Source organism: Alosa sapidissima, chromosome 10 (assembly GCF_018492685.1).
Source record: "Alosa sapidissima isolate fAloSap1 chromosome 10, fAloSap1.pri, whole genome shotgun sequence".
Lineage (NCBI taxonomy): Eukaryota > Metazoa > Chordata > Actinopteri > Clupeiformes > Clupeidae > Alosa > Alosa sapidissima.
In genome coordinates this window covers 28,956,925-28,976,924 of record NC_055966.1, presented here as the reverse complement: position 1 = coordinate 28,976,924, position 20,000 = coordinate 28,956,925, and the positions used below count along the sequence as shown (strand labels likewise).

The 20,000-nt window shown below is 48.0% G+C and overlaps 2 protein-coding genes across 3 annotated transcripts in view; both read left to right on the top strand.

Annotated features, from left to right (window-relative positions):
* Nucleotides 1–8,079, top strand: part of LOC121720777 (gamma-enolase-like) — an 11,235-nt gene extending 3,156 nt beyond the window's left edge. For both annotated transcript variants that reach the window (XM_042107201.1, XM_042107200.1), the window contains exons 4-12: nucleotides 505–563; nucleotides 828–897; nucleotides 1,494–1,627; nucleotides 1,811–2,033; nucleotides 2,529–2,726; nucleotides 4,885–5,086; nucleotides 5,829–5,937; nucleotides 6,727–6,785; nucleotides 7,182–8,079. In XM_042107201.1, coding sequence (XP_041963135.1) covers nucleotides 505–563; nucleotides 828–897; nucleotides 1,494–1,627; nucleotides 1,811–2,033; nucleotides 2,529–2,726; nucleotides 4,885–5,086; nucleotides 5,829–5,937; nucleotides 6,727–6,785; nucleotides 7,182–7,251 — 1,124 coding nt within the window. In that variant the 3' untranslated portion in view covers nucleotides 7,252–8,079. The remainder of the gene's footprint in view (nucleotides 1–504; nucleotides 564–827; nucleotides 898–1,493; nucleotides 1,628–1,810; nucleotides 2,034–2,528; nucleotides 2,727–4,884; nucleotides 5,087–5,828; nucleotides 5,938–6,726; nucleotides 6,786–7,181) is intronic.
* Nucleotides 8,080–8,916: 837 nt separating this feature from the next.
* The window catches only part of atn1 (atrophin 1), a 15,336-nt gene continuing 4,252 nt past the window's right edge, over nucleotides 8,917–20,000 (top strand). The window contains 8 exon segments of the mRNA XM_042107190.1: nucleotides 8,917–9,918; nucleotides 11,796–11,915; nucleotides 12,176–12,277; nucleotides 12,618–12,737; nucleotides 12,842–15,135; nucleotides 15,137–15,769; nucleotides 18,354–18,558; nucleotides 19,012–20,000. The exon segment at nucleotides 19,012–20,000 is cut by the window's right edge and continues 605 nt beyond it. Coding sequence (XP_041963124.1) covers nucleotides 11,889–11,915; nucleotides 12,176–12,277; nucleotides 12,618–12,737; nucleotides 12,842–15,135; nucleotides 15,137–15,769; nucleotides 18,354–18,558; nucleotides 19,012–20,000 — 4,370 coding nt within the window. The 5' untranslated portion in view covers nucleotides 8,917–9,918; nucleotides 11,796–11,888.

The following is a 20,000-nucleotide window of genomic DNA, read 5'->3' as shown; positions in this document are numbered from 1 at the left end:
TAGAGTGATCCACTCACTGCCTGGTAGAGTGATCCACTCATTGCCTGGTAGAGTGATCCACTCATTGCTTGGTAGAGTGATCCACTCACTGCCTGGTAGAGTGATCCACTCATTGCCTGGTAGAGTGATCCACTCATTGCTTGGTAGAGTGATCCACTCATTGCTTGGTAGAGTGATCCACTCATTGCTTGGTAGCCTCTCATTGCTTGGTAGAATGACCCTCTCACTGCTTGGTAGAATGACTCACTGCTTGGTAGAATGACCCACTCACTGCTTGGTAGAATGACTCACTCACTGCTTGGTAGAATGACCCACTCACTGCTTGGTAGAGTGATCCACTCATTGCTTGGTAGCCTCTCATTGCTTGGTAGAGTGATCCACTCATTGCTTGGCAGAGTGATCCACTCATTGCTTGGTAGCCTCTCATTGCTTGGTAGAGTGATCCACTCACTGCTTGGGCAAAGTATATCTTTCCCTCCTTATTCACTTCTTTGTTTGCTTCAGGAGTTCTCAAGGCCGTTGGGCATATCAATGACACCATAGCACCAGCCCTTGTCCAATCAGTAAGTTCAATAAACACGCCATTTACATGATTCTTTACCTAGATTTCATATCTAATTAAGCTAATATGCGATTAAGTTAATATGCTCTTACAAACCAGACTGAAGTGTATATCCAATGGATGTTTTGTTGTGAGACACAATTAGATTAGTTTTACCTCGCCTGAAGCTTCTGAAATAGTTTTTTTTTTTAGTTTAATTTCCACAGCTAGATTGTACAAGTGCCCTCTGTGAGCGCCTGATTTTCTAATGAGTTGTGGCCTACAGGGCATCAGTGTAGAGGAGCAGGGCAAACTGGACAACATGATGATCGAGATGGACGGCACGGACAACAAATGTGAGTAGTGAAAACTGATGCTTTTAACAGAAAGTACCAATACACACACATCTGAGAAGTGTGCTTTATACCTCTTGGCCAAAATACCCCTTGGCCTTGAACAGAAAGTATGAAAGTATGAAATTTAAAAGAGAATTCCAGCGATTTTTCCACATAAATCTCTGTTTCTCGAGGTCACCGAGTACTGTCGGAATGAAACAAAACAAAAAAAAACAATCGGTTCTTCTACCTAGCTCGAGTTGCTGTAGCCAGCAGTTCGAACTGCCAGGCAGCTACAATGCTACACTCTGGGGACATGTTCATTAACCCCCATGTTCATGCCCCCAGAGTGTAGCACTGTAGCTGCCTGGCAGCTCTAGCTCTAGTTTTCTGTGTGAAAAATCGCCGGAATTCTCCATTAATTGTATAACAGATTGCAGTATTTTTTCACTCAAGGTACCTTAATGTCCAAGCCATACATTATTTATGAGATGTTGAAAATAAAAGTTGACATAATATCCATCATATCTGTCATAAACAGTTCCCATTGGGTTGTTTTATCTGTTTTAAGTTTCACTGTGTTACTATATTCCCTTTCTCCAACTTCTCCTTCTTAGCTAAGTTCGGAGCCAATGCTATTTTAGGTGTCTCTCTGGCCATATGCAAAGCTGGTGCAGCACAGAAAGGTGTCCCCCTGTACCGCCATATAGCTGACTTGGCAGGAAACACAGACCTGGTTCTTCCAGTTCCTGTAAGATATAAAACCTCCTGTGCTTGTCTTTATTTGAGCTGCGCTTCAAGCATGACACTGAATAACACTGTTGACACATCTGATTCTGTCCAGATCATTCAAATTAAAAGCTTTTATCTGATAATTTACAGCTCTGTTGAGAGAGTTTCTCATTATAACTTATGGTTTCAATTGTTTTTTCAGGCATTTAATGTTATAAATGGAGGCTCCCATGCAGGAAACAAACTAGCTATGCAGGAGTTCATGGTACTTCCTGTTGGAGCGGAGTCATTTCGCGAGGCTCTCCGCATCGGGACGGAGCTATACCACACCCTGAAGGTGGTCATACGTGAGAAGTACGGCCAGGATGCCATCAACGTGGGAGACGAGGGGGGCTTTGCCCCCAACATACTGGAGAACAGCGAGGGTAAGAGACAGGGCAGGGCAGGCATGCTAGAGGTGCCTCTCTCTCTTCGCTTGGTAAATGACAAATATTAAATTGTGAACTGTATACAAAAACATCATCTTCACCAGCCTCGGTAACACCAGGCCTATTCTCAGTTGAGAATTGGTCTGGACATCGTTGATTCACCTCCAATTTCCAAGGGTGGAACCAGCGGTGAAATGAAACGTAAATTGGTACATACCGAATCCTTTCCAAAGTGCAAACACATCTTTCCTGCTGTTGTTTACTCTGTTTCAAAGAAAAAACATCCGCATCATTTTGGTTCCTGGGTTCTTGGTGATTTTGAAAATTGCTGTGAATTAAAGAATTGCCAGACGGAACTAGAGGAAACTCTAATGGGCTGACAGATTCATCTGGGTTTCCCCAGGCTACATCTTCACCTCATGTGCAAGTACACATCTTCTTGATGCTGTTTTGTTGTGCTATTTTATCTGTGCTATTCTGTGTCTCACCCAGCTCTGGAGTTGCTGAAGACAGCCATAGAGCAGGCAGGATTCACTGACAAGGTGGTCATTGGGATGGACGTGGCGGCCTCAGAGTTCTACTGTGAGGGGAAATATGACCTGGACTTCAAATCCTCACCTAACCCAGAGCGCCACATCACCGCAGATGAGCTCTCCCAAATCTACCAAGGCTTTGTCAACAACTACCCAGGTAGGCCTAGGGCACAGCAGAGAAGGAGGACATAACGCATCACATAAACTACAGTACATGTGCAGGCAAAAATAAAGATCAGACAAGCATATTGTATTATTATTATTATTATTAGTCGTAGTAGTAGTAGTAGTAGTATTATCATTAATAGTAGTAGTAATAGTAGTAGTAGTATAGTAGTAGTACAGCCTGTAATAGCCTGTTGATTAGCAATACAAACAAATCTGGTCTGTATTTCTGCATCGCAGTCACTAGTAAAAACTGAGCTGTCAAATGGTGTGTCAGTCGGCTACTTCTTCCCTCCCAACTGTCACCCTTTCACTCACTCAACTGAATAAGGACATCTGTGCTAGTCCTCATCTAGTCACTTGGGCACTCTGGCCAATGATTAAAGACCATTTAAGCAGTGGATGTGTGCATAGAGGTGAGGAAAGAGTCCATCACTCATGTTGCTGTCACTGTGGAAGGAGAGTGTGAATGGCAAATGGCAGCCATGTTGAAGGGGACAGGAGCCTTGTTATGGTCTTTTGGCAGTGCTGTCACCGTCGACTTCAAGGCACCTAACCCTAACCTTAATCTTAACCCTAACCCTAACCTTAACCTTAATCTTAACCCTAACCCTAACCTTAACCCTTGCATAACAATAGTGCCTTCCAGGCAGCGCTGCTTTGAAGTCGACGGTGGGGGGCCCAAAAGACCATAGATCTTGTTATGGCCAGCTGATGGTAATTGAGGTCCCATCTGTGTTGACAGCCCGGGCCTCTCCATCTAGCCTTGTATTTCACTAAACGTCCCCTCAATATGAACAAGTTCTGATGCTCGGCACTGTGCAGTGTGAGGGAACAGATTGGGATTCTGTCAGAGCTGCTGGTTGGTTCTTAAAAGTACACTATGCAAGATTTTCACCTTAATATAACCTTTATGAAGCCAATTTGATGGTAAACGAACATAGCATAGCCATACAGCATAGCCGTAGTGAGTCGCTAACGAGAGAACCAGCCATGCAACTTCCAGAATAGTCGACCCGAAGAAATCTCGCGAGAATTGTGAAACATTACCTTGCATTTTCATTGTGTACAGGGGGAACAAGCCACGAGAAGAAGGCTATTTACAATGGCAGAGTAAAAAAAATATATAAATATACCGTGATACAAGGGGGAGCTCTACAGTCGGCAAAAATACCTGAAACTGCATAGTATACCTTTAAGTTGGAAAGCTGTCGCTCTGCATGTTTTTTTACCTCTTCTAATGTGTAGTGCCCTCAGTACAATGTGATTGACTGGAGAAAGAGAGAGAACAAGAAAGTTGTGTTTTTTAAAGATTGTTAAGTGTATTTATTCATGGTTTATTCATAGTTTGCACCAGCCACTACACTAGGTGACAGCAGAATGCTGTGAAAATAAGTCTGTGTTCACAAGTGTAGTGGTTAAGGAGCTAGGCTAGCGTGCAGTAGCCTGAAAGTTGTCGGTTCAATTCCCGGCTTCCACCGTTGTGCCCTTGAGTAAGGCACTTAACCCCAAGTTGCTCCGGGGACAATGTGATCCCGTAATATAGCTGACATACTGTATGTAAGTCACTTTGGTCAAGAAGTGTCTGCTAAATGTAATGCAATGTAATAATGTAATGTAATGTAATACTCTCAGAGAGTATTACATTACAATGTGTGGCAATACCATTGACAATATTCATTGAATGTGTGGCACCAGAAACATTTAGCCTTTGAGTCTGCTATAAATTCTTTCATATTGTTTCTGTCTTAAGTCATTCCTATTTTACTGTATGGATGTAGTTTAGATTATATACAATTATTTTGTATGTCCTAAAAGAATAACTACATTTATTCTCAATTAAATGTTAGGATCCTAGGATCTAGACCCTTGTATTTGCCCATCTCAGGTTAATTTCTGAGGCCTTTAGTCTTTCTTTCCTGAGGAATCCTAATCCCATGATTTTTAAAAAATCTTTAATCTTTTTAGGGTGTGAGTTTTGAGCATTCTAAGAAAAGATTCAAGGTTCTAAAATTCCATGTTGAATTCAGAGCCATATAGATATCTATAAGGCTCTGGTTGAATTCAATGAACACAGATATTCTTTAGAATGTTCTTTTTACAACATTCCCATCAAACCAGTGTGATGGCACATGCTTATTCTCTTTCAGTGGTATCTATTGAAGACCCCTTTGACCAGGATGACTGGCCTGCCTGGTCCCAACTTACATCTGCTGTGGGTATCCAAATAGTTGGGGATGACCTGACAGTGACCAACCCTCGACGGATTCAACGCGCCATAGAGGAACGTGCCTGCAACTGCCTGCTCCTCAAGGTCAACCAGATTGGTTCTGTAACAGAGGCCATAAAGGCGTAAGTGTTCTTGCCCTATAGCGCAACTTTTACAGCGTCAACCACGCCACAATTCCTATTCATCACATATACATTCGGTGCGTCATGAATGCCTTCCATTGTTACTGTAAGTCACTCTTGATAATACAGTCCGCTAATTCATTTCATTTATCAACAACTTGAAATGTTCTGAGTTAGAACAGCTATTCATCATTACAGGGCTGTCTGAATAGAAGGAACTGCAATAGCAGAGTTGATAGGACATAATTCAAGCACTGGAAGAGCACTCTGGGTGATGAACTGTCTGCCTTCACCTTTTTTTTACAAGTGTTTTAATAACAAGATATTTTATACAACTGCATGTACTTCAGTTAAATGGGCTGTCTTCAAGGCGAAGAATTTTAGTGTGCAGTTTTCATTTTAGTAGGCTACTATAAGAGTTTCATACAGTTGAATAATTCATATAAATCAATACAGTCTGTGACTCAGGAACAGAGGAGACCCAGGTCTGGCCAGCATCTGAAGTTGATGCGCTGGATTAGAAAAGAGAGTGAAGACGATCAGGTTTGGGCCTGAGGGGACAGCTAGAGGACACTGGTCTTTATCTGGTCAGATTGCACTGTCCCCACTGTGTGTGAGTGTGTGTGTGTGTGTGTGTGTGTGTGTGTGTGTGTGTGTGTGTGTGTGTGTGTGTGTGTGTGTGTGTGTGTCTGTGTGTGTGTGTTTGAAACTGCATGAATGACTGTGTGTGTCCCTTTCTCAGCTGTAAGCTGGCACAGGAGAACGGCTGGGGAGTGATGGTCAGCCATCGTTCAGGGGAGACTGAGGACACCTTCATTGCTGACCTGGTGGTGGGACTGTGCACCGGACAGGTAAATGGACCATAGTATGTGAATGATGGACTGAGGTAGTTACAGTACACCACTTATGCATTAAAGATGACATAAAATGTAAAACTGTTTGTAAAAATGTAAACCCTGGCTTTGTTTAATAAAGAGACTTCTGTGCACGGCCACAAAACTACCGTGAACAGGAAACACGGTTATCTCCTCCATCATATGTAAATCTCAGACTTTTAAATGACCACTTAAAAAAAAGGGGCGAATCTGAACAAAGACCCTCCCTCTGATCGCAGCCCCCCTCCACATGTTATGTTATCACTTAAAGTTCAGGAAGAAGTTGCTGGAGCATATTGTGAATAGTCTTCGGGCTGCAAGGCAACCAATCAGTGTAAAGCTCTCTTAATTATTCATGTGGATGCCAGCTTACCATGAGGGGTTGCTCCCCAGGCCCACCTAATTATAGAGTTGTAAATGGGCTTGTACAATAGCACCTGAGCATGTTTTTGACAGACCAAAGTTGCATAGGTCCTATGTTAACATCAGAGAACATGGTAAAAAACCCTGTTCATCCATTCTGTCCTTTTCAGGGTACAGATGGGAACTTTGCTGCCCCCTACTGATTTTATTAGAGAATGGCATTACTCGCTATTGCAGATATAGCCATGTAATGCAGCTGCGCTCGCCTGCTCATCATTTATCCCTGGTTGGGCCATGTTTATCGCTTTTGCTCTTCGTACTGGCCTTTATTTTGGTACTGATTTATTTCTCTCCCTCCTCTCCTCTCTCTCTTTCTTTGCATCTATTTCTCTTTCTCCTCAGATCAAGACAGGGGCCCCTTGTCGATCTGAACGGCTGGCCAAATATAACCAGCTCATGAGGTCAGTGCTGTGCTGCATGCACTATGTATGAAGTCTTTTTTTTATATCACTGACTTGCATGTGTATACAGGAATGGGAGCTATTGCGCATGCTCTGTGGGAGTGTGTGGATGGCTGTGTGTATGGGGAGGGGGGCAGGTTGAGGATTTTTTTCTACACCATTTGATAGTGACTGTCATGCATGTTGCAGACAGTTTTGTTTTATATGACGGAATGGTATAAGGGATTTAATTTAAAAAAAAGATCATCACAAAAAAGGAAAGGGAGCCAATTACATGTTTTATGTTTTGGATTTATGGTCTGGACATACTATGTTTCTCACCAGTCCTTCTTACCTGACCACTCCACCTCCCATCCTCCTCCCTTTACCTCCGTTGTTTTTGTATCGTCTTCACAGGATCGAGGAGGAGCTGGGTGACCAAGCTCGTTTCGCTGGACACAACTTCAGAAACCCGAGTGCCATCTGAATGTCATGTTCTCCCAGTGCACCGATATCCAGCAGTCACCACTGCTGACGTGAAGCACTTGCACAGTACAGACAGAGCACCAACAGCTTGGACACACCCAGCCGAATACACAGCATATCAATAATAATAGAGCACCGATGGCATAAGACACACTTGATCATAATTATGTACCACTGACAAGAAAGAGTGCTTTTCAAAGATCACCACATAAATAGAAATCCTGTGATGTCCCACTGTGTATGCAGTGCCCTCTGTTCAATTTGTGTCGTCCTTCCTCGTCTATTGGCGTATATCTAAATAATGATCTACTTTGTGTCTGAAAACCTGTTCCAGTCATCAAACTAGTGCTTTCATTTGCAATGTTTCTTTTCTTCACTGTCCTTTTTTTCTCTGTGTCTCTCTCTCTCTCTCTCTCTCTCCTGGTGTGTCTTTTTTCTGTTTCTTTCTCTCCCCCTCTTCCTCTCTCCATCTCGCTTACAAAGTGTCTCTTTCTCAGATAACAGCTGACTCTGGAAACAGTCCAGGTCTGTTCTGGTGTGGAAATAGGCACCAGATCAGCTGGTCCAGTGTTAGTGGCTGTTTGGGTGGCTTTGTTGCCCTCTAGGTTTCTGTGAACTTTCCCCTCTCTCGCTCTCCTCAGACATCTAACCAACATTTCCTTTTAGCATCTCATCTCTCCTGCACTTATTCTAAATCCAGTGATGTGTGTACATATTGTATTGCAAAAAGTCTGGTCAATGAAATGCATCCCCTTTTGTGTGTGTGTGTATATGTTTAACTTACTTATTCCTCTTTAAAATTGTTGATAGATATAAAATATGGAATAAATGTCTTTGGGGAGTGTTTTGAAATTGAAAAACACAGAAGCCTTTTCTGTACAGCTGAGCTTTATTGGACAAAAGTACAATATCCTGACACAATATAACCTAATATTAGACACCAGGATAAGCTGGTATGTAGACTATATTAATAACCCCTCAGATCTAATTATAGGAAGAAACATTAATTTAGGCTATATGTAATGGAATCCAATCAAGGAATTTATCTGCCTGAAGCCATTATACATTTATGACAGATATGGTCTTTTATGAGTTCCTTGAATATTTAAGAAGGTAAATCTACCTTCTTGGTAAATGACAAGACAGTAACACTTAAGTCAAACATATGGAATTAATCGAGGCTCGGGTAGCCTAGGTGCAGGTTATTCAGCCTCCATCGCAGTTTATTGTTAAGAGCAGACGGCCATTTTCAAGTAAGGGAGTCTTCTCTTCCTCTCTCGCCGGGAGTCAGGGGGCGTGGTGCTCATTCATTACCTTATTAATTAATTCCAGTAATTTCAGTGTGGTGTGATTGCTTACCCATTTTTATTGTAAAAACGTGTATGCAACAGCAGGTTTGCTTACTATGTTTACTTGGATATAGCCTGAATTCTTGTCACGACTAAAGTATGCAGCTATTTTGTGACAATGTTGTTAGCGCATATGACAACCTGCGTTACAATGTTACAAAGTCGATCATTTCAATGTTGCAATTCGTTGCTATATTTTAAGGCATCGGCAGATGGAGTACTAGCTGTCTGACTGGGGAGCAGACTTGGTTAACGCAGGCGCACTCATGCAGCCCTTCGCCTGGTTGCTATGGCTACAGCACAATAGGAGACGGGACAGGAGACTGTTTGAAAAAAACTGCAGGAGAGAAAGAGGGAGGTGGTTTATGCGAACCGCTTGACTGGACACCTCAGGTTTAACTGTATCATTGAAAAAGGAAAGGGAACTGACTGCAACTCGCCTTGATGCTCTCCACTACAAATCTGCCTTTTTGAAGGCTGCTTTTTTAATGCAAGTAGATAGGGAAAGTTGTGGAAGTGGAATGCGAAATGAATGCACAAAGAAACTTTAGAATGTCGCCTGCATAGAAGGCCTATCACGTTTAGGCTTGCGGTATGTTACAAAACAGAACTATCCCTTATGGGCGCCTGCAAAAATATAGTTTCCTTTAAACGACATGTGTTACACATCATAGGAAACTGGAACAATAGTCTATGTGGTGAGGTGGGCTAGGTGATCGCCACAGTGGAGCCTTCGTGGATATCGTTCGTAGGCTAGTCTACATAAGCACAGTTTTCAGGACATGATTGACAATAGGAGTTAGGCTATCTGAGTAAGGTCCTCCCCTCTTTCTCCACCATATTTTGTGAGTTTAGGCCCTCTCTGCGCCTCTTCCTTCTCCTTCCCTCCCTCTCTCCCCCTTTTCCTTAAGAATATGGAAATCACGCCCCCTTCTCTCTCTCTTTCTCTGCGACTCGCTGTGGATCCCTCACTCGCCCCTCCGTCAAAACCGTACGCGTACCGACGGCAAAAAAGTGCAAGCCGTCTTGACAGAGGAGAGGGGGAGAGAAAGGAAAAAAATAGGGTTGAAGGGGGTGGGGAAGAGGCAAACGTACGCATCAATTTGTACAGTCTTCAGCAGCAACCCTCTCCACGCACTGACTTAGGAGGGGAGCGGAGAAAAGGAACATTTCGGCATTATTGCAATGTGAACCTACCCGTACCTTACAGTGTATGCATGCACTCAATCCAGTCCGTGTATGACAACGTACAGTACAACCAAGGGACTGAAAGAAAAAGAGGAGTGGGAGAAAGGGACACGCTTCGCTGGATACCATAGGTAAGGAGAGGGGCAAAATGGATGCTTAGCCTATATTTCTAACGTTGGCCACGTTTGTATCCTTTCTTCTTCTGCTATCCTTTGTGCGAGAATGATCATATGTTGTGCTAAAATAATGCCCCAGTTAATATGTTTTACCACGCACAAGACACGCATTCCTTACAGCGACGCGATCCAGTGACTCTGCACACAGAATGCCATTCGCCATTCTCTTCCCAAAATTTTCCTCCAAGATGTGGAAAAACAGTGAGAGGGAACACATAGGAATGCATGCGATCCGTCCTGCCTGGTCACCGTTGTATGTACTGTTGCACACGTCTAGCTTACTCGACCATCGGAGAACTGCTGAGAGAGAGAGAGGGGGTTGAGAGAGACGTGGCTAGCTCGGTAGTACAGTAGGCTCCAGCACAATCCAATCGCCCCTGCATGTGTATCAATAACAACAAGCAGGAGAAAGGAGAAAGAAGCGTTGCGGTGCTGGGCTGCTGTCGGTGATGTAACTGCATATTTGTTAGAGGGCCACAAACTGCGATACAGCGCGCATTTTTTTCTTTATTTTTTCTTTAGCAATTTATATTTTTCAGTGTTCCCCCCTCTCTCTCTCTCTCTCTCTCTCCCTCTCTCTCTCTCTCTCTGTGTTTGGTGGTGGGGGGGGGGGGGGGGTGTGCATATACATACGTGTGTGTGTCTGTCTGTCTGTCTTGTTAAGCACAGAGAGTGTGTTAAGACTTCCTTGCTATGCTGATCTGCTTGGCTATTGGTATGTATAGATGGAACCTGGCCAAGAACCAGCAAATGAAATTGTTGAATAATGGACAGGTACCTGCAAGAGAGAAAGGAGGGGAGTATTTATTTATTGTCTGACATATTCCCTTGTCTGCTCTGTAATTGGTCCGCAAGTATTTACCTCATAAATACTGGGGAAGATGGGGCTCCAGATACAATGTGTGGATCTGCCTAATAAATGTTTGGAAGAAATAAAATATGTTGTGCTTGATGTATAACACCTTTAGTCATTGTGGGGAGAGAAGAGGCTGTGTTGTCCAATGGACCGCACTCAGTTATAAATAGATCACTCTATATGCAAAATTCATGACTTCTTGTTGTGTGTTTTATGTGTTCACTGGATTGGGTGTAAATATACTTCAGACAGCCGAAAAGCTGCGCTGAATGAGTTGTTTCGTTTTGTCCTGTGTGTGAGAGTGCCATATATAGGCCTATCCTCATTTAGAATGGATGAAGAGGGCTTGTTAATGTGCTGTAGTGTAACTGGAGTGAATGGCCTAGCCTCTTAAGCACGCTGTGTAGTTGGACAAATGCTCACTGTCTTTATGAATGAGAGTAGAGGATGCACTCGAGATACGTGTGTGTGAGTGCACCCGTGTCTGTGCGCCTCTGTGTGTGTGTTTATGTGTTTGTGTCTGTGTGTGTGTGTGTGTGTGTGTGTGTGTGTGTGTGCATGGCATGTACAGTGTGCCATTGAGTCTTGGCCATTAAATCTAGTTTAGCCATGTGGTCTTGTAGACTTACCCTTTCTAAGAGGCTCCTTAGGAGACTGTGTTTGATGTGGGTGAGTGCTGCATGCGCTCCGTATTGAGCTGCAGTGCATTATTTTTGCAGTGGCCCAACAACTGCCTAAGCCCGGTATACCTTCCAGACCAGCTTGCCTGTGTGTGTGTGTGTGTGTGTGTGTCTGTGTGTGAGTGTGTGTGTGTGTGTGTGTGTGTTGCTTTGGGTAGGGGCTTTGTACATAGAAAACTCTGATAGTAGTAAAAGCTGATGTCCATGTTGATCATGGTGTGATGTGTGTGTGTGTGTGTTTGTGTGTGTGTGTGTGTGTGCGTGCGTGTGTGCGTGCGTGCGTGCGTGTATTTCAGGTCTCTTAGGCCCCTTCCAAACACAGGGGTCGGCTCTGATCTTGTTTTTGAAAATGGCCGCAGGGAAGAAATGGACCACGTAGGGTGGCGACAATGAAAACCCGAACTCACAAAGAATCGGTGAGAACCCTCCCTCAGATCCTCCTCCACCGTGTGTGTGTGTGTGTGTGTGTACATGTTTGGGTCACAGTTGGCTCTGGCATTGAGTTTAACCACAACAGCTGAAGTAGATGTGTTGATGTGTAGTCTTTACACATATGAATTCATTAGCCTTGTACTGACGGGAATAGTTTGTCACAACCTCGTTTTTCCTGATTTCTTCCCCCCCTCATCGCCAATCTGACGGTGCCCCCCTCTGCCACCTTGGGCCCTGGGTGCAGATGCCCATGCGCAGTGGGCGCAGGAGGGGGGGCAGTGAGGAGAGGAGGGGTAGGCGCCCTCACCCCAGCCCCTCTCGAGCCGAGCGCAATGACAGGCAGACGGTAAGTTGCGCTGTTTCTCTGTTTCTCTGTTTCTCTGTTTCTCTATGGCTTAGGAGGGGGAAGTGGGGAGGTGAAGATCTTATAACTGTGCCTGGGTGTGTGTGTGTTGTCACCTGTGTGTGAGCTTGTTTGAATGTGTGTGAGTTTGTTTGGATCACGTGATTGCTGCACAACATCGCCTGCCTGCTCTTAACACAGATTGATGTTCAAAGGATGTGTTGTGTCTGGCTGTGTCTGTGTGTGTGTCAGTGAGTCCGTGATTCATTCTGGGCCTTTGTGGCTCCTGCCTGCAGAATAAGGTTGCCTACTGGGAACTGATTAGAGCTGTTTTGCCTTTTAGCAACGCACGTCTGGTGAAGAACTGCCAGTCAACCGCTTCAATTGTAGATCCCAAGGTCACGATTCGTCCGAGAGTGAGGGGGAGGAGCTTGTTCCACCCCCAAAGAGACAGAAAGTACAGGTGATAGAAACGGAAAAAGACGTTTTGAGATCACAATTTTTAAAAATATTTTTTTGTCACTTTTTCATTGTGTAAGCGTATTATATTTTGGTTTCTGCATCTAGGACTCTGTTTCTTCTAATCCCCCACCTTCAACCCATTCCACCGACACCTCAACTTCAGCCCCGCCTCCGTCCTCAGCACCCAACCAATCACGAGAAAGTGACAACGAGGACGGCCAGTCCCAGGGCAGCAGGAGCTCCGTTGGCGGAAGCTTGGCCAATAGCAGCAGCAGCCTGAGTAGCGGGCGGGACATTGACCAGGACAATCGTTCCTCCTCCCCAAGCCTGTCTGCCTCACCTCTGGCCAGCCTGGACTCAGAGTCCGACTCGCCCGACTCCCCGAAGCATGGCGGCGACCGGGAACGCCATGACAAAACCAAGGAGAGTGCCGCGGCCAAATCGGGCACAGAGGAGCGGAGGAGTGCCACCCGGGCTGCAGCCGAGGAGGCCGTGGAGCACAGGGACGTCGACAGCGCGATGGAGGATGTGGCTCCCCTGAAGCCATCGGCCTCACTGGCCCCCTCCCTCCGAGGGTCTGTGGAGATCCTGAGCGAGGGCAATAGCAGCAGTGGAGGCGGCAGGAAGTCCTACTTTTCCCTGGACTCCAAGCTGGTGACCAAGATGGACTACACTGGGCCTGGGATGGCCGAGGGTGTGCACGCTAGCAATCGGATCAACTCCAAAGCGAACGCTCAGGGCGTGAACAAGGTGGTGGTGGGAGGGGTCGAGTTCCCCCACGGCACCCCCAACGCCACCCATCCTCCACCCCTGCCCCCTCCACCTGCTCTCAAGCCCCTGGAGGTGGGGCAAAACCTGCCTGGGGACTCCAAGGGAGACAAACTGGACAAGGGTGACAAGTCGGCACCTCCATCCCTTCTGCCCCAGACCAGCCCGTTGCCCCAGCAACAGCAGCAGTCGCAGCCTGTCCCTCCCCACTCTCACCATTACACCCCCACCAGTTGGCCAGGAAACGCCACCTCCAGTTGCCCCGGAAACTGGGGCTACGCTCGTTACCCCGGCAACCATCACCCGCACCCCCCAGTGCAGCAGCAGCAGCTACCCTCCGTCTACAACCCCCCCTCCTCCTCCCGCCACTCCTCACACCCGCCATACCTGCCCCACCCCCACCGGGAATACCTGCCCAGGTATGCAGGTGGCGCAGCAGAGCGGGGGCAGGGGCAGGGGCAGGTGGAGAGAGAGAGGGGGGTTCGTGAGTTTGGGGGAAGGGGGGAGATGGGTCGGGAGTTCCCCATCGGTATCAACATCAGCAGTGGAAACAGCAGCAGTGGCAGCAACAGCAGCATAAACAGTAACAGCAACATGAGCACCTGTGGAGTTGGGGGGGCCGGTGGCAGTAACGGTGGTGGTGGTGGTGGTGGTGGTGGTGGTGGTGGTGGTAACCAGGCCAGGGACTTTGGGAGCCTGGCAGGGGGCCAGAGCCGCGAGTTCAGCGGGCTGGGCCCTCAGGGAGGGGCGCGTGACGGCCCCCCAGGAGCAGGCGGGGGCAGGGAGTTTGGGTCGGGTTTCAGAGACAGGGAGAGAGAGAGGGAGAGAGAGAGGGAGAGGGACACAGGGAGGGAGTTTCCTGCTCCCAACCAGCACCAGGGCCAAGCCAGGGACTTCGGCCCTGCGGGGGCAGGTGTGCACGCCAGGGACAAGGAGGGCAGGTGGGGGGAGTTTGTGGGGCAGCTGCGAGAATCCGGGGGCAACGGTAACCCTGGTAATAATAGTAACATAGCAGCGGGGAGCGTCAACGCCCCAGCAGGCGGGCTGGCCGGACTGAACCGAGACCCGCCGCGCTCACCCCAGAACAGCAACCCGAACCACCCGAACCACCCTGCCCATGCGTCTGTGCCCCCACACACACAGGGTCCAAACCACCCAGGCAGAGACTACCCACCTGCAATGGACGCTCCCCACCAGCACCCACAGCAGCAGGCACAGCAAGGGCAGCCCTCTCAGGCCCCTTCCTCTGGAGCAGACCCACACCCACCCCACTATCTGAGAGAGTACCCTGCCCCGGGGTCAAAGGAGTACCCCCCTAGTGCCCCCCCCACCAGCGCCGCTCACCAGGGTGGAGCCAGAGAGTACCCCAGCCCCCCAGGCATGGCCCAGAACATGGGGCGTGAGTATGCTGGAGGAGGGCCAATGCCCCACCCGCCCCATCCACACTACCAAGGTCAGCCCGGCCTGCCCCTCCAGACTCGGGACCGAGAGAGGGAGAGAGAGGGTGGTGCCCCCCCACCTGGACATTATCACCACAACCGAGCCGGACCCCACCCTCCCGCACTCTCCCCTTCCACTGGAACTTATGGACATCCACCTGTTCCTTACCCTCCCCCGCCTCCCCCTCCCCCCCACCTCCCACTCTCAGCCCCCACCCCCATCCGGCCACTCAGCCAATCATGCTCGAGCAGGACCGTACTCAACGACCAATCAAACGCCCCCGACCCCACTCTCCCCTCTACCTAGCCCCTCAACCAATCAGATGTCTGGGATCCCCCCTTACCCGTCAGCCCCTGCTTCGACAGCCAACATCCCACTTCCTGCCACAGGCGTGGCAACTTCCTGCTCCTCTGGATGCAGGCCCTCTCCCTATCATAGCACTTTAAATAGTCACGGCCCTTACAGTAGCGCTTACCATGGCAACAGTCACAACGTCAATGCCATGGTAACAAACAACAACAATGCCACCAATGGTGGTACCCTGAACAACAATACTAACAGCACACACCTGCAGTCCCTCTCTCCCCAAAATCCCCTGAAGGTCCAGCATGGTTCACACGGCCCCCCTGGTGGTCCCCCAATGGCCAATACCGTGGGTTCAGATGGTCCGCACGATGCAGCAGTTGGCTCCTTACAGCCGCCAGTCATAAAGGAAGAACCCATGGAAGACAGAGAGGAGACTGACAGCCCGCCCCCTGTCCTAAGAAGCCCCTCCCCTGAGCCAAAGCCTGTCGACATTCCAATCCACGCCAGCCAATCAGCTCGGTAAGACAGCATGGGTGTGTGTTGATACAGATTTAGTCTTTAGTTGTGTTATATACTGTATAGATATAGATGTGTGTGGATGTGGGCAAGTCCCACAACTTTTTTTACTTACATTAGTCATACAACAGTAGGTCCTGAGAGGGTTGTGTGTATATATATTTAAAATATGGTGGAAACAGCTTGAATAACTTCCCCACTTTTTCCCCATATTTTTACTTGCTTTGCATAATGGATTTGTGCCAGATTCCGCAGCTATTTCCATGGTAACAGTGAAAGTAAACAGAGTGCTCAGCTCTGAGGCTAAAACCTCAGCTATGCTTTTACCAGCAATGTCATTGGCTCTTTTTAATGCAGCAATGTCACTGGCTCTATTTAATGCAGTGACATCATTGGCTCTTTTTAATGCAGCACAGAGCTTCTGGTAACAGATCCACCATGTTAGTGTTCCTCATCTCCCCCAGTCATTCCTCCCAGACGAGTTAGTCTCCTCCTGTAACGCCCGTGGACTGGTTTGGTCTGGTCTTTGGCACCAGTTCAGGAGGCAGACCAGACGTCTGGGAACCGGAGGGTTTTCGGTTTGAGTCTGGCTCCTGCGAGATAGAGTGTCCTTCAGCCGCGCGGGGCTCTGAAACCCAAAACTGCCCCCGATGGCCTGAAATCTGGCCCTCAAGCAGCCATTTCTGCCACCTCCAGACAGACAGGAGAGATCAGGAAAAAGGAGGCTTCTGACTGATACAACACCGATACACAGTCAGTACAGCTTTAGTGTCATGGCCATATGATCAGTCAAGCACTACCGTAATTTCCCAACTATTAGCCGCGGCTTGTACATTGATTTTGCAAAATTTCTTCAGCTATGAGGTTAATACACAGGGGCAGTTAATATGGTTTTGTTTCTTTTAACTCGCATAAAAACACTGTCCTGCGGCTTATACGCAATGCGGCTAATACACACTGTAAGCAGGATATAGCAGTGGATGCTAATGAGGATGATGATGATGAGAACGATGATGATGAAGATGATTTCCATATTAACTTCCATTTTATTTGTTAAAAGCAGATTTTACTTGTTAAAAGATGATAGTAACAGATCAGAGCAGAATAACATTACTGTGATAATTATCGGTAGCTGTGACTAGCAAGGGAATCATGCCGAAGATGAGGGAAAAGCATGATGATGATGGTGATGATGATGATTATGATGATGCCAGTGACTAGGGAGGGAAAGTATTCTCGCCGCCCCCTGTTGGTTTTGTTCCTAACGCTGAGCAGAATGATTGAAATTATCCATAGGGGTGTTTTTGAAAAAAAAAAAGATATCTCCACATCGAAGTGCAATGGCTTCCATATCATATGCTTTGGAATAATCTCGGTAACACTTTACTTGACAGTATTGACATAATAGTAATATGACAATGTCATGAACACATGACACTGTCATCATGACACATGAACCCTAATCCTAACCTTTAACCCTAATCCTAACCCTAAACCTAACCCTAACTTGTTATGACAAAAACCGTATGACACAGAAGCGTTATGTCATAAATGTTTATGACTTGTTTATGACACGTTCATGACAGGGACATGTCACTCTTATGTCGACACTATCAAGTTCAAGTTCAAGTTCAAGTTCAAGTAGTTTTATTGTCATGTACTTATAAAATTAATTATAAGTAATGAAATTCTTAAGCTCAAGAGCCAGCTCAACTTAAAAGAGTAAAATTGAAAAGCAGTAATTAGGAAGGTGTATTTTGTGTGTGTGTGGGGGGGGGGGGGGGGTGGGTATGTTGTGTGTCTGGGTGGAAATAAACATTTCATCAAGTAAAGTGTAACCATAATTCTCTTTTGATTCGGATCATACATCATTGGGGGCAGCCGTGGCCTACTGGTTAGCGCTTCAGACTTCTAACCGGAGGGTTGCCGGTTCGAACCCCGTCCAGTAGGCACGGCTGAAGTGCCTTTGAGCAAGGCACCTAACCCCTCACTGCTCCCCGAGCGCCGCTGTTGTAGCAGGCAGCTCACTGTGCTGGGATTAGTGTGTGCTTCACCTCACTGTGTGCTGAGTGTGTTTCACTAATTCACGGATTGGGATAAATGCAGAGACCAAATTTCCCTCACAGGATCAAAAGAGTATATATACTTATACTATACTATACTTATACTTTTTTTGGCCCCAATATAAAGTGCTTTGAGTTTTTTTGTAACAAGGTCATATACCGTTACGTATGATGTCAACAGTAGAGCTGGCAGTAGGTCTTAAGTGTCAATGATAATCAAGCTAACCAGGCTTTAAAAAAGGCAAAATGTCATTTGAAGTTTTTGCAGTTAATAGATTATGATTGTAAATACAATAAAAACTATTTCTGGTCGATACATACTGACAGGGCTTCATAATATCCCCAGTAGGAATGAAACCACTTGGGGCAGGTTTTCACTTCCCCTTATTACGGTGAGGATTCCCATGATGTAAATAATGATGGCCATGCCGATGGTTATGGCAGATTGGAAGATGATCACAGTGATGATGATGATGATGATGATGATTCTATTGACGCTGTGAGATGGGCTCTCTCCCTCTTAGGTTCCACAGGGTACTAGACCGAGGCAGTGGGAACTCCTGTGCCCGCAGCGATGTTCTCTTCGTTCCACTGGACGGTTCCAAACTGTGGAAGAAACGGAACGAGGCGATTGAGCGCGCCAGAAGAGAGGTGGAGCAGCGGGCGAGAGACCTGAGAGAGAAGGAGAGGGAGAGAGAGAGAGAGAGAGACCTGGAGAGGCAACTCCAGGTGAGCTTTGAGGGATTGAAATGATTGAACTCAAGATGAAGTCTTGTGCCGTTGTTAATTGTTTGTCAATAAGAGAGCTCTGCCTTTCAGTTTGTTTATATCCCCATTTTCCCCTTTTTCTTTTTGCTTATCCTCTTTTTCACATCTCACTCTTTCTTCTGTTTCTCTCTGTCTATTTTATATCTCCCACTCCTTTTCTCTTCTCTCTCTCTGCTTCTATCTGTTTTCTTCACCAACCTCCTTCTCTACTCTCGCTCTCCATTTCTTCTGCTTCTCTCTATCGTCTCTCCCCCTGCTTCTCTCCTCTTTCTCTCTTTCTTCTGCTCCTCTCTATCGTCTCTCCCCCTGCTTCTCTCCTCTTTCTCTCTTTCTTCTGCTCCTCTCTATCTGTTTTCTCCCTCGACCTCCACTCTCTCTTCTCTTCTGTCTTTTTCTATCCCTCTCTCCTCCTAGTGTCAGCAGAAGGAGAGCGCCAGCAGCACCACTGGGGTGTTGGGGGCGGGTGGGGCTCGTCCCAACACCTCCCTCTTCTTCCCCACTTCCTCCTCCATCCTCCTTGACCCCGCCTGTTCCTCCGCCTCCGCCGTGAATGTGGCCCACGTGGCCTCCCACCACCAACACCACGCCGCCCACCACCCGACTCATGTCCACTCCCTCCACCACTCCCACCCTCTCCACCCCTCCCTCTCTCACTCCATCCCGCACTCCCTGCTCCTGCCCGGCATGGGGGGCCCCTCGACGGTCGTGGGCCCACAGGGGGCCCTGGGGCTGAGCCTGGGGGGGCCGTACCTGGGGCCGGACACGCCGGCCCTGCGCACGCTGAGCGAGTACGCCCGGCCCCACGCCATGTCGCCCCTCGGGGCGGCCGCTCGGGCCCAGCCCGGCCACCACCCCCACCTGCACCCGCACGCCCACCCGCACGCCCACCCCCACGTCCACCCGTCCTTCTTCCTGCCCCAGTTCCAGAACCCGGCGCTCGGCCACCCGCACCACCTGCCCGCCGACGCGGCCACCGCGGCGGCCATTTTGGGCTTCCTGTACGGCGGCGGCCTGGAGGGGGGGCCAGGGATGGCGGCCCACGGGGCCCACGGAGGGGGGCCGGGGCACATGGGGGCGGCTGGCTTGGGCGGGATGGGGTTTCCACACGCGATGGCCCACCGTGACCGCATGAAGCCCGGCTTCGAGTTCAAGAGCGAGGAGCGCGTCTACCCGGCGGGCGCCATCACAGAGGCAGCGCTGTCCCTGTCCCATGCACACACACACAGCCACAGCCACACACACCCGTTGCTCCTGGGAGCGGGGGCCGCGGCCGGGGGGTCCACGAGTGACGTGTCGCTTTACGGCACCCCACCTCCGTCCGGACCACCCTCCCAGAGCCTCCCAAACACCCCCCTTTCCACACCAGCTGTCCGTCACCCAAACCCCACCCCCCAGGCCATCAC